Source organism: Mixophyes fleayi, chromosome 1 (genome assembly GCF_038048845.1).
Source record: "Mixophyes fleayi isolate aMixFle1 chromosome 1, aMixFle1.hap1, whole genome shotgun sequence".
Taxonomy (NCBI): Eukaryota; Metazoa; Chordata; class Amphibia; order Anura; family Limnodynastidae; genus Mixophyes; species Mixophyes fleayi.
The window spans coordinates 138,999,637-139,014,312 of record NC_134402.1 but is presented as its reverse complement, the minus strand read 5'-3'; the positions used below and the strand labels follow the sequence as shown (position 1 = coordinate 139,014,312).

Below are 14,676 nucleotides of genomic sequence, written 5' to 3'. Positions count from 1 at the left end.
CTCAAATTCACATAATATGTGATGTGATATATGACCGGTTCCTAATTTCTATTGGCAAATTGAATTTCTATTTAGCTGGATTGTATTTCACAGCATAGGCTATCTATTTATGCATTTTAACAATTTGTACGTATGCAATAGATATTCATCTAATTCTTCTTATTTTTATTATTAAACTATTATTGTTTTTATTTCCTTGGATTTCTGGTCAAGTTTTTAAGTGTTTTATTCCACTTGGAGAGGTCTGTAATTTTGCACTGTCCCCCCCCCTTTTTTTTTTTTTATAATATAGTGTGGCCGGGTCCCGAGTACCGGCAGTGGCCATCTTGGAAATTGAGCTCTGGTGTCGGGAGGGTTAATACCTGGCACTGGAAGGGATAAATGTAAATAAAAATGTTTCACATGTGTGCACTGCAGTGATAGCTGGGTAGAACAGAATCCAGCGCTGCAGCATAAGGGGTTCGCCCCCGTGACTGTATAAATATATATGCATTAAACAAATGTAAAAATGAGTATGTATAGACGCTGCAGCGCCGATTTTAAATGTATATGGAAATGTATATGTATGTAATAAATGTAAAAAGTACTTGCCTCGTGCTGGGGCTGTAGAGGCAGCCCTGGATACCCTTCACCCTTCGGCAGTCATCTTCAGTGGCTAGAGCAGTGGCGGAGGGGCTTAGCAACCAGCCTTCTGGAATCCAATGGGTCCAGGAGGTGCAGCGCCTCCTGGGGGTCCCAGGAAGCTAAGTCCCTAGCCGGAACTCAAAAAGCTTCAGCTAGCGACAGGCAGGGGCTGCTGCCCCGGGATCTGGTCTCTCCCTCTCTGGTACTATTTTCGGCCAAGAGGGAGAGCCATACTCCGGAGCAGAGTCCCTAGAAGTAACTTTGGATGGGAGATTTAAAAGATAAATCTCTCGCCACAGACAGACAGGCACCAGGGGAGGAGAGTGGACTGAGCCCCCTTCTCCCTGGCAGCTCGTGGACAGGGGGGAAGTATACTCCCCCCTGCCACTAGCAGCAATATTAAAAGTTGTTAAACTCTCTGGGCTGCATAAATCAGCCTAGATTGGTTAAAGGGACAGGAGGATGGATTACCTCCTGCTAAGACTAGTTTCCAAATGTGGTATAAAAACTGTTTTGTATTAAAAAGTATTCCTGTTTCTTCTGACCTCTTGATAACTGATACCTTCAACCAGTGTGAACTGCCCTACTACTACTGGAGCTAAATAAACATCACTTGCTTCAAAGACCTGCTTGACAACTTCTTCCATGCTGAAATTCCTGTGACCTAGAGATTAGACCCAACTCTAACACGTTCCCGTCTGTCCTGAGGTTTGGACCCAGCTTTCCAGTACCACCGCTCTGCCTGCTATCCAACAGCTCTGGTCAGTGTGATAGGCCAGGGGGGATCCATCCACAACAACCCTGATCCATAGTAACAGGTTAGGTGTACCAGCCCAGGTACACCAGTAACAGGGTACACTAGCAGCGACAGTTACCCAGAAGGGTTCTGGATGCCGTGAAGGAGTCCAGCATTTGTAAGCCCCTCCTACTGCGGTTAAAGGGGGCATTTGGGATAATGAAAGGGAACGGTGGCAAAGTAAACCCAGCCAGTTCCCAGCAACAACAGACAGGGTGGCAAAGACGGTCCATCCTGTCACATATCGTTTACAGCAATAATGGGCAGTAGAATTTTTTGCACAGGCAACAACACCTAGCAAGATGTACTATGGCAGTGATAATGTCCATTATGATGTAGTATGCAGTAATAATACCCAATAGGATTTAAGATCCCATAGATAATTCCAGTAACAGTGCCCATTAGGATGTAATATGCCAGTAATAATACCCAGTACAGAGTGATATACCAATAATGATACCAAGTAGAATATAATATAATACTAATGCCTATCAGAGTATAGTATTCCAGTACTGATTTTCAGTGGAATGTAACAATGAGCAATAGAAAGATGTGTTTCAGTAATAAGGACCAGTAGAATGCAATATTAGGGTATAGGTAAATATAAATATTCCAGAATTAAAGCTCAGTAAAAAGTTGTATGTCAGTATTAATGCTCAGTAACATAATTTACTGCAGTACTAAATTCCCATCATTGCCACCACCTCTGCCTTTGTCTCACAGGCGGCCATGTTGCTCCCATTGAAACTGGTGCTTCTTCACATAGATGCCAGGGAAAAAGCAAAAGTGCCAGGATATAGTTAATTATGGCAAATGAAATACCAGAGGGCACATTTTTTGGAGTAAAATACTATTATATGGAAGAAATTCTATATACCTCATAGAGACATTTTAAGACATGTCTACTCTGTCCTGCCATAATATCTCCTCTAAACCCCTTTACTTATGCTTGACTATCTTTTTACTTCATCTCTGTTCTGAAGTCCTGTCACTCACTCAGTCTGAACCGATTCATTTTTGCACAATGGTTAAGACATTAGATATGGAAATGAAGGGGATATGGTGCTCTAAAAGGGCTGTACAGACAGAGTATTCAGACTTGTCAAGCCCTTGGCAATATAGATAATATAAATCTTCAGTTGTTGAAGCACTTAGACATGTAAATTAGAATCCAGAACTTTTAGCCACAAAATTATGTTGTTGGTATATGAAGAAGCAAGGTATATTTCATACACTGGCTAACTTACATCCTAGACCAGTAGCCCATACAAATATATGGGTGGGAAAATAAGAAGGCATCTATAACCTGTTTTATTCCTATTGGGAATAGAACAGCAGTGTGTGCTGAAGGGTTGGGGTTAAAGTAGAGTAGTAAGGATTTACCATCGGAGGGGGTAGATAAAGGAAATGTAATGTAATTGTTGGTCTGTGTCTTCATTTACAGAGCTTTAATGTATTATTATTCATTATTCTCCTGTTTCTGGTTATTTTTTATGATGTTTGGAGATGCTCTGACCCAGTCATCTGACCATCACAATTTGGCCCTAGTCAAAGTCGCTCAGATCCTTACACTTGCCCATTTTTCCTGCTTCCAACACATCTACTTTAAGAACTGACTGTTCACTTGCTGCCTATTAAATCTCACGTCTTGACAGGTGCCATTGTAACAAGGTAATCAATGTAATTCATTTCACTTGTCAGTGGTTTTAATGTTGTGGCTGATCGGTGTATAACAGTTGAACGAAACATACATGGACTCATGACATGGGGAACACAGCTTAAGCAAACTTCAAAATATTGATCTGTAGATTACGGCAACCAGCTCAATGTTTGAATTCACTACATTTCTTCCAAACATGGGTTGACCAAATAGAACAAGCTGCATTGAAGATCTGTTGGTCATTTGAAGAAAGGATAGTGAGGACAGGCAACTTGTTCCTGCTAGTGGTCAGTTTTGGATTGCTTTGTATTATTCTATTCTTTCACCATACCGTCAGTACAGCACAAGGCTCCACTCCTTATATCACCTGCGTACAAGCTCTAAAAGGTTTGGGGCCACATTTAGTTGAGAGCTGATTAGACAAATATATTTGTGAGTGCTTATCTGATAGCTCTGCTTACATTTTTCCTCAATTTGCTGTGAAAAACTTGCGTGCTGTAAAAATATGCACAGAGTTACAGATTACCTTTTGTAAACCACTATACCAGCTGTCAGTTAAACAAGCCATCCGAGGTAATCCATTAACGTTGGCCTCTTCAAAAATCACCTGCCTCCGTTCCTGGAGACTTTAGAACATTTGAAAAGATCATTGTTTGCTGGAAATATATATGTGGTTAATAGACTGTGAAAGCAAATTAGAGAGTTCCTGTACAATAGTAGCTGTTCACACTTTAAGGTGTATGTTCCGAGGCAGCATGTCACAGTGTTTGGATTTGCCCATCCTTGTCAAACAGTGAAGTTTATAAACTACCCTTAGGATGTAGGACCTGATAACTTCATTATTTGACAAGGCTAGGCAGATCCAAACACGCAGTTAGTCATGGTGTATAAATATGATCTTTTATCTTTAGGCATTTTGGAGTACTTTATGTAGACCTGAATTAACTGGATTATTAAACACCCCCAATGCAGACATCTCTTAAAATGAGAAACTAGTTGCTCCATTTGTCCTCATGACTCTTACATTCTGCATAGTGTAAATTTGTCTATCGGTGTGTCAGTAGAAATACTTGTGCAATTACAGGTATAAACACATCATTTTCTCTATTAGATCATTTTGGAAAATATTATCAATGAGTCAGCACCACCATTGCAATAATTTATTCTGTACCTCACACCCAGTCAAAATAAGAAGCCAACGATAATAAACACAAAATCTTGGTAATAGTAAATAAGTTTGCAAAATCTGTGTCCGCTATTATTGGATGCGTTGTTCTCCCAAACAACATACCTTGCATTGTGAATGATAAATTAAAAGAATTTGTTTTCTTTGTCATCTGCGTAATTCCAGCATTCATTTGAAAATGTTGACCCAGCTGAAATGTTGAAATAATGAGCAACTCCAGTTTCAGATATGTCAACAGGCTCTCATACATAATTATCTTGTATTTAGTAACGAGCAGTGTCAGTAATAGTTGAAAATCTTACTACATGTCATATGATGCCAATCCAGATTGACGCTTCTCTTACTAAGTAAGTGCATGCAGTGTCTGGGAATACCCACACTTCATTATGACATGTACAGCTTAGTTATCCTTAGAATGCATCTTTACCATTGCCACAGGTTTTGATGTCCAAATATGAATAGATATAATAATATTCTTCTTCTTCTTATTATTATTATTAACAACAATAATATACTGTAATTGGAGTAGGACTACATTTTCTTGATGTTAGATGTCAGTTAATATTTTAAGGTTTTGTATAATCAGACAATTTAGTTACTACTTCTAACAAAAAGCTAAAATATTTATGTAACCGACATACTTGATGATGAAAATATTATTATTAATTTCTTTTAAAGCATATGGTAATAATCCAGGCATGGTAACTTTTTGTTATCTGGAAACCTGTTATCCAGAAAGTTCCATAAAGGAAAATACTTAAATTATTGCTGCTGTTCAGTAACTATGGCACACACACAAACATGGGCACTGAGTGTGTCTTTCTATAGTCTCTGTGAGGAGCACTGTTACATAATTTATTGAGAGGGGGAAGCCATACGCAGTGTCGCCAAATACAGGACAGTGGTTCCCAAACTGTGCGCCTAAACTCCCTGGGGTGCCTCGGCGATCTCACAGGGGTGCCTCGGCCAGGGCCAGTGGTAAGGAAGGCGGGGGACTACTTGGTAATTATTTTGGCTTAGGGGTGCCTTGAAAAAATTATGGAGACCTTAAGGGTTCCTTGAACTGAAAAAGTTGGGATCAACGGATCTAATGTATAGTTTAGTCACAGTGCTCCAAAATAACAACTCTGTATCTGATAAAATCCAAGTCTGAAGTATTGTGCATAACAGATCCTGTAGATCCTTTAAGTTGCTAGTAGAATGTTGTGGAGCATACGGTATAGAGTAGAAAATAACAGATTTGGCATATGTATGTAAAATCTTCCTCTATTTTCTGTTGTAGGCTGCTCTCCATAAAGCATCACCAGAGAAGATCTATGGACTACCTCTAATAAATGGCTGGTATGAGCGGGTCCAGCAGGTGCCAGGTGTGTGTAGAGCGGCCACTGCTTGTAATATCACCTTTCTCCACTTTTCTGATGTGACTACACAGCATATACAACAGCCACTATCATCCAAAACAGACACAGAAAACAAAGATTTGCCAGAAAAACCGTTTTTAGGAGGCCCCAGACCAACCATGACCAAGCTAAGAGTAAGAACCCCAAACTCTTTTTTTTAAACCTTAAAATCAAAATATTTTTAAATCTTTTGGGAAGTTAGAAATGAGCCCTAAAAGTTACCGGTTGTGTTATATTATGGTTACAGCATTTCTTTGTATTAATTTCTTGATCAAAACATTGGGAATATGAGTTTATTCAGTTGTATATAAGGTATCAGGTGGTTCCAGTACACATTTATTGACAAGTACTTTTAATAACAAATCATCTTTGGAATACCCGTCATGTTTTGTTACTGGTATGTATCACTGATATATGTTTAGGAAGTGACACTTAGGAGGCCTAATTTTTAATCTGTATTGGCTGAGACGGTCAAATACTTCATTTAGGTGTTGCAGATGCTCTTCATATATTTTAGAGTATATGATGATGCCATCCAAATATAGCAGCATCATTTATGTTATATACAATTGGGAACTACAAATCTTTGTTCTGTGTCTTCAATGCTGAAAAGTTTCTGCTTTTATGCTAGGAAAGCTTGTATGACGTTTGCTTTTATCTGCTCTATATTTTATTCCGTTCGTCTATCGTTTTCTTATCTGCTACTCTTTTATCTACCTATCGCATCTGTATCTGTCGAACTTCCCTTATCTAATTCTCTATCTGTGGCTCACACTGCTCTTTGCTATTTCTTTCCATTAAATTGATATCTTTATCTTTCTCCAGTACTTGCTTATGTTTAAATTTCTATCCAATCAGCCTTTAATTTCTCTTTTCCCTTTTTACCTACTCGGTCCCTGACATTGGTTTTGTGCAAGTCCTGTACCTGGCTCTTTACCTCTCTAAATCTAACTAGCTACTTAGCACATGTTATCTAATCACTGCTACTCCCCTCAAGAGACTTCACTGTTATTGGCTTAGCGGGTTGAGGGAATGTCATGTTCACGCTCTATTTGGTTCTAGTCTGCCTTTATTCCCTCTCTCTACACATAAGACAAGATTTGAACCTAAGACTTGGGCTGCATTGCAGCGCAAGTTTTTTCAATATTGTCTGTACAATGTAGAGAGTAGTATGTGGCCACACGCATCCATTCTTCTTTGCCAGCAAACTCCACTGCCTGCCCTGTTGACAGAGTGAGGCAGGAAAGCATGGGCCCCTGTCAATTGCATGCCCAGATCCACCTCTAGTTTTCAGAGGCATTATGTTTGTCCTACTGCTCCACTGCCTGTTGATTTGTTCAAATGCTTTAATCGGTCCCTCCCACATAAATGGCTAATTTACATGCATCATGTCGGCCTTAATAAATTTCAGAAACTATGCCAAACCTGGATTGAAAATCCTGACACTGCGATATTCTACTTCTGAGCTATCTTCCTCCCTCATATACTCTTAGAAATGTCATTAATGCAGAAAACGTAAAGCTACACTACCACCTAAATAAAATATTTTACTGATGTACTCCTTCCTCTCACCTGCAATTCATAAACAGCAAATAAATTTTTCCCCTGATGCAATTTTACCTATTTATTACCTTCGGCCGCATCACATGACATGCGATGCGGCCGCGTCCATACACAGGCAGCCGCATCACATGACACGCGATGCGGGCGCGTCATCAATTATGCGCCCGCATCGCGTGTTACGTGATGCCGCCGCCTGTGCGCCCCCCGGGCTTAAACTTGCTAGCCCGCACCTGGTGGTAGTGCAGCTTTAAATATATGCACATATTTAGATTTAGATATTTTTATGCATAACTACTCATGGGTGTCTCTATTAATACTATGATTCAATGTATATGTGTACATAAATATAGATAGATAGATAGATAGATACACTAGTATTAAAGCATTGCCCAAGCGATTGTGTTGTGTTTCCAAGGCACAAAGTAATTTATTTTAGCAGATGCAAAGTTTAACAAACCAAAACACCTGGCGCAAGGAGAGATGAGGGAAATCGTGGAGACAACGTGTAGATCAGTAACTGCAGCTGTAAAGATCAATGAGATCTAGACAAAGGTATACAACACAACAAAACACAGCGCTGATAACTGATGTACACAAAAATTGGAAAAGTAAATCCGTGTGGGTAATATAAACACTTTAATAAAAATGTAGATACAAATGATCATAAAATAAACAAAATAAAATCAACACTGGCCAGCGGATAAGGATAGTGCATCACATAGAACCAATGAATAGGTATATCATATACTGGAAGTAGAAAAAATATATATATATATACGTAACAATAACTCTCTAATTGATTGCAAATATGGGATCCCACAATGGAGAGTTGTTACTGTCCAGTAACCCAGTCACAATGCATAAAGTGGAGCCGGATTGATGGTACGAGTGTGGCCATACTGCTAAAACAAGATTAGTTGGTACCGATGATATAAGGAGCACCACTTATAAATCTCTGGCCCGTGAATCCCGGAGATATGATGTCATAAATGCCACAAGTTAGATGGAAACTCTGTTAAAGTAGAGCCAATACCAAAAAGAGATAAATACATACCGCGCTCGCTGCGCTCCCACGGGTACCAGTGAACGGTATTTCACTCTAGAATACTGTGGTCAGAGAATGGCTGAAGCCAGTGGGAGCACAGCTATATTATATACACTCAGTGTTACAGAGACAACAATGCAGATGACGTGGCTTGCTTCTATTGGTCCAGGTATCAGGAAGGTCCAGAGTGCTGCAGGTCATAGGCCAATTCAAACCAAAATATCCAAAGGTGGGGGTCATCTCTCCAGGGGTTGTGCTCTGACCTTTCCCGCCAAGGTTTCAGTTTCAACTAGTCTATTAGCATTTTATAGTCAGCATTACTTTAAGTATTTATTCCCTAACATCACTAACTAGAGTATGCAATGTGCGATCTTTACGGCGAAAAAAACGGACAACTGCTGATGAATAGGGGATTAAAATGATATCAGACATGACACATTTCCTATAACCTGAACCATAAATAACACTAAAGTGTACATATATCATCATCATCATCATCATCATTTATTTATATAGCGCCAACATATTCCGTAGCGCTTTACAATTGGGGACAAACGTAATAAACTAATAAACAAACTGGGTAAAACAGACAAAGAGGTGAGAAGGCCCTGCTCGCAAGCTTACAATCTATGGGACAATGGGAGATTGACACATGAGGTTAAGTATACATTTTGCATCTTGGCCCAGCCAGACTGCAAAGGTAGGGTGACTCATAAGCTAAATGATCCTGTCACACAACAATGTTGGTCCGGGGGTAGTTGTCTTGTGTGAAATTGTGTAACAGGCTAAAGGTAGTGAGGTTAAGATGGTGGTTGAGGAATATTATAAGCTTGTCTGAATAGGTAGGTTTTCAGAGAACGCTTGAAAGTATGTAGACCAGAGGAGAGTCTTATTGTGCGAGGGAGAGAGTTCCATAGAGTGGGTGCAGCCCGAAAAAAGTCCTGTAACCGGGAATGGGAGGATGTAATGAGGGTGGATGAGAGACATATACATATAATCATAATATATAAACTAATAATAAACTAAATACTATCTGCTCATAAATCACTGTGGATTGGAATCATAAATATGAAATATATAAATAACTAAATGTTGTAGTGCGAGTGTGTGCGTGCGTATTTTACCGTGCGATCGCAGTATGCCATGTGTAGCCTGGCATACTGAGTGCAATCGCACGATAAAACAATATTAACCAATATACTTTCGTTCATCCAATTATACGACTTCGACACTAGGATCTTGGAAAGGCTTCCTCCATTTGCTAAAACTAATAAACATGGTTACATTTCTAATTTCAATTAAGAATTTTAAATTGATAACACCTACTTTTATTAAGTTTTTTTTGTTTTAATAATGTACTAGAAAAGTTAACATTGACTTTTCTGTGTGGAAAATACTTTTACCTATGTATCATATGTTACTCTGAATGTACATACACAGCTTCTCAATAAAATTGTTGAAATAAAAAAGTTATTGAGATTTGGCATCTTGCTCATTATATACTTGGAGGCCAAGGACATGACCCTTTAACTTCTCTTTGGTATAACCCCTGCTTCGCTGAACTTGAAAAATTAAAGGGCTATAACATATGGCGCAGATACGGTATTAACTCGTTAGAGCAATTATATGAATCCGGATGTTTGAAGAGTTTTGCACAGTTATCTTTGGAAAGTGGAATTCCTAACTCTGCTTTTTATTATCTTCAGTTAAAACATGCCCTTGATTCCCAAATTCCCTTGCCCCCTCCTTTGATCCAGCCATCTATAGTCTCAGCTTAATTTGCCATTTACCCATGTTGATTTAGATAAGCTTAAATCTATATGTGAGGTGGATCTGGGCCCCCTTCTTGATGAGGAATGGTCCTATATGCTCAAGAATCTCCACAGTGCTACCTCCTGACTTCGTTATCAACAGATTTATTTGTATATATTACATAGGGTTTATCATACACCAATTGGTTTGTTTCAGATGGGTGGAAGAAGTAGTCTGGCATGTCTGAAATGTCATTCTTTTATGGGTGACTTGGCATTTAATGTGGGACTGTCCTATAGTAATGTGTTTTGAATACTGTTCCCACAGCCCCGTCATGAGTGCTAAACAGTGTTTATATGGCATATCTTTAGGATAAATATGCAGTTACATATATATTTATTCTCATAACCCTGGTCAGAGTGGTGATTGCTCAGGCCTGGCTTGCTCCAGGCCCATTGGAATTTCATAAGTGGAGGGTGCTAGTGAATGCAACTATGCAGCATGAAAGATAAACGGTATCTAGTAAGGTAAAGGTGAAATATCATAAAATATGGTCCAGCTGGTACACTTCTAGATACAGAGGCAGTTTGGATGACTTGATGAGCTTGGAATAATTTGTATCTATATTTATAATCCTAGTTTTTTTCCTAGGGGAGGAAAGGGAGGTCCTGCGCTGTGTATAATTAACCTATTTTGTATTTTGATTTTTTTATACTTACTTAAATGTTTAATAATTACTACTTGCAATATATTACTTTGGCGAATGTTCTAACACATCGATGTCTGTTAATGTTATTAGCAAGATGGATAGTATGATACATACTTATGTTTTGTTGTATGTGTTTGTTGTTTGGGAAAAATAAATAAGATTAAAAAAAAAAGAAATGAGAAAGTTACATGGGACCACGTGTTGTTAAATACATCAAAAACCACCTGTGTCAGATGTAATCTGTCCAACAATCCATATTTCACTGTTAACACTTGTAACCTTGTTCCTTTCTTTATTCTTTATGTAATGAAATAATCAAGTTACATTTAAGCTGCACAACCTGGGGCTGCTATATGCAGCCATTTTTCCAGTGGCTCGTCCACTCCTGTTACAGCCCCTGCCGAAAACTGGGGCTTGAGTGGTGGGGATGATTGCAAAAATTAAATCTTGGGATTGTCCATCTCGCTCAAAATCCCCTTCCACTGCCAGGAAAAACAGCTGTACGTAGTAGTCCCTGGACTCAGGATAGGGGAAGGGTGCCCTGCGCTACCACTCTTTGCAAGGTATTTTATTAGGTGACAGTGCAGCTTTAAAGGTCAATTTAGTTTTCAAAAAATAGTCATGATTAAATTACACAAACTATTCTACCTTTTAAAATAAGACCTGCCTGCATTTTCAGGGCATGGTTCTCTCATTATGATGAATAAGTGTAGCCAACTTGTAGATCTGTAGAGATACAGCGCCCAACATACAGTTACTAGTAGCAAAATAGGAGCTGCATGAAGTTGTAGTCCAACAGCTGGACAATCATAAATTACTTTATTCTGTAAAATCCATAGTCCTAGATTAAATCTCTTCAAGCAGTGCAGTTAGTAACATCTTTAGGATGATGCTTATGCAAAACAATTCTGAATTTAAAAATAAATAGTAATAATAATAATTATGTATGCATCGTAGTAGCTTTAAAATAAATGAGGACTATCTTTATCATGGCAGAGTTTATAACAGACGTGATATAGTCATACAAGTAGGGCTGTTGCTACCTTTTATAGTGAAATACTCCTTAGTGTTGTTTAATCTTTTTTTGAAGTATGGTTTATGGTTCAGCTGTGATTAATGAAATATGTATTCATCCGAAGTTCTAATTCTGTATTTTGTTAAATAACAGCTCCTGACCAGCTGCTAATGGAATCAATGTGTGCACAGCATTCCTAGCTTTCTGATATACTTTTTGGCTGAAACTTGAAACACAGTAAAATAAATATTATATTAGGAAGCTAAATGTTAATATTAGGGAAATTTGGCTCTATAGTTGGGACTTGAGGATACGATGGGAAGTGGAACTTCTGCTGTAGTCTGAGAATAAGAATAGAGAAAACACATTTACATAAATACAGTCACACAATGATGGCTACACACATTATAAGTATCTTGTAACAAATGCTGATATCTACAAGCACCTCATATAAAAAAACACCACTTATAGAAAACCGTATTGATGGAATCTCTCTGCACATACAGTGCATAACAGTATTTATGTACAGTAGAAACATGACATTGGCATTGCTCAGTAGGATAATGTTATAGTGCTCAGTAGGGTGTAATATCAGTAATAATGCTTATTATAATGTAATACACCAGTGATACTGCCCTCCAAGATGTAGTATGCTAGTACCAATGACAAGTAAAAATATGCTAGTAGGTTGTAATAATGTCCAGTATAATGTACTATGCCAGTTATAATACCAATAGAAAGTAAGCAGCCACTGATATTGTGCAGTGTATAGTCATATGCCCAAGAAGGGTAATAAGGGTAATAATGTCCAGTATAATGTACTATGCCAGTTATAATACCAATAGAAAGTAAGCAGCCACTGATATTGTGCAGTGTATAGTCATATGCCCAAGAAGGGTAACAGGGTTTCCCAAACCCAGTCCTCAGGGCTCCCCAACAGTGCAGGTTTTCCGGATCACATGTGACATAATTAGGACCACCTGTGGATCTGTTACAATGTGTCAGTCAGTAATGAATACACCTGTGCTCCAGCAAGGAGATATGGAAAGCCTGCACTGTTGGGGAGCCCTGAGGACTGGGTTTGGGAAACCCTGGTGTAATATATAAGCAAGAATCATCATCATCAGTTATTTATATAGCGCCACTGATTCCACAGCGCTCTACAGAGAACTCATTCACATCAGTCCCTGCCCCATTGGAGCTTACAGTCTAAATTTGTTCAGTAAAGTGCAAATAATCAATAGAAACGTCCAGTAGAATGTAATAATAATGTCTAACAAACTTTATTTTATCAATAATAAAGCCCAGCTGAAGGTTATATGCAAGTAAAAATGTCCTGGAAAAAGATGCTGGTGATGACTAATATCATCATCATCATCGTCATCAGTTATTTATATAGCGCCAACATATTCCGTAGCGCTTTACAATTGGGGACAAACGTAATAAACTAATAAACAAACTGGGTAAAACAGACAAAGAGGTGAGAAGGCCCTGCTCGCAAGCTTACAATCTATGGGACAATGGGAGATTGACACATGAGGTTAAGTATACATTTTGCATCTTGGCCCAGCCAGACTGCAAAGGTAGGGTGACTCATAAGCTAAATGATCCTGTCACACAATAATGTTGGTCCGGGGGTAGTTGTCTTGTGTGAAATTGTGTAACAGGCTAAAGGTAGTGAGGTTAAGATGGTGGTTGAGGAATATTATACGCTTGTCTGAATAGGTAGGTTTTCAGAGAACGCTTGAAAGTTTGTAGAACAGAGGAGAGTCTTATTGTGCGAGGGAGAGAGTTCCATAGAGTGGGTGCAGCCCGAAAAAAGTCCTGTAACCGGGAATGGGAGGATGTAATGAGGGTGGATGAGAGACGCAGATCTTTTGCAGAACGGAGTTGCCGAGTTGGGAGATATTTTGAGACAAGAGAGGAGATGTATATTGGTGCAGCTTTGTTGATGGCCTTGTAGGTTAGTAAAAGTATTTTATATTGGATTCGGTAGAAGACAGGCAGCCAGTGTAGAGACATACAGAGTGATTCAACAGAGGAATAGCTATTTGCAAGGAAAATCAGTCTTGCTAGTGTTCCTGCTCAGTAGTATGTAATTACTACTGGTAGTGCCCATTCGAGAGTAATATGCAAACAAAATGCATGTGCATACTTTGGGCGTGATGCTGAGTTGGACCCACGTGGGGCTTTATTTATACTCAAAAAGATGTCTGTAAAATTAGCATATTAATACCAATATGCTGAGTCACACGCATTGCAAGATGAGTCCAACTCTGCCCCTGTACCATATGTGCAGGTGGCAGAGCACAAGAAAAAAACACATTCTCTATTGGACTTCATATAATACAGCAGATATATAATTAATATATTGTCTGGTATATGAATGAAAGTAGCAAAAAAAAAAATTTTCAATTTACACTCAAAAAATCTGATTAATGAAGAAAACACTTATCTGCTTAAAATTCCCAATCAACCAATCAGAAGTGTCTAGCTAGTGCTGGTGACCGTCATCATCAGAGGGGGGAATTTGCACCTTCCTCTAGCAGGTGCAAAGGATATTCTTGGCAGGCATATTGACTTGCCCCTTCGCTCCCCTGTTCCTCCAATCTTAAGGAGGCACACGTGTCAGTTTTTCGAAATTTAGGATATGTTTACAAGCATTCCTCCAACTCTGCCCTTTATTGGCACTAGACGATACAAATGGAAAACACATATAATAAACTCTGCAATATAGCTCTGTATTATAGCTTCTAGGGAAAAGATTAGTTACATAGTGTACATATTATTCAAATTGTGGATTACAATCTTAAACAACAAGGTGGCATCATTCAAATGGGACCTACACTGTAGCTATTGAGTAACTTACCTCATCCTGTGGCTGTTGTCTACATACTTCAGATACCACTTGGTTTGAGGTGCATGT

General features: G+C 38.8%; 1 protein-coding gene across 3 annotated transcripts in view; it reads left to right on the top strand.

The window, feature by feature from the left end:
- The window catches only part of GSTCD (glutathione S-transferase C-terminal domain containing), a 164,130-nt gene that overhangs the window by 46,496 nt on the left and 102,958 nt on the right, over positions 1–14,676 (top strand). For 2 of the 3 annotated variants that reach the window (XM_075200844.1, XM_075200839.1), the window contains exon 4: positions 5,549–5,800. The exons of the other annotated variant lie outside the window; for it this stretch is intronic. In XM_075200844.1, coding sequence (XP_075056945.1) covers positions 5,549–5,800 — 252 coding nt within the window. The remainder of the gene's footprint in view (positions 1–5,548; positions 5,801–14,676) is intronic. 3 annotated transcript variants of the gene reach the window in all.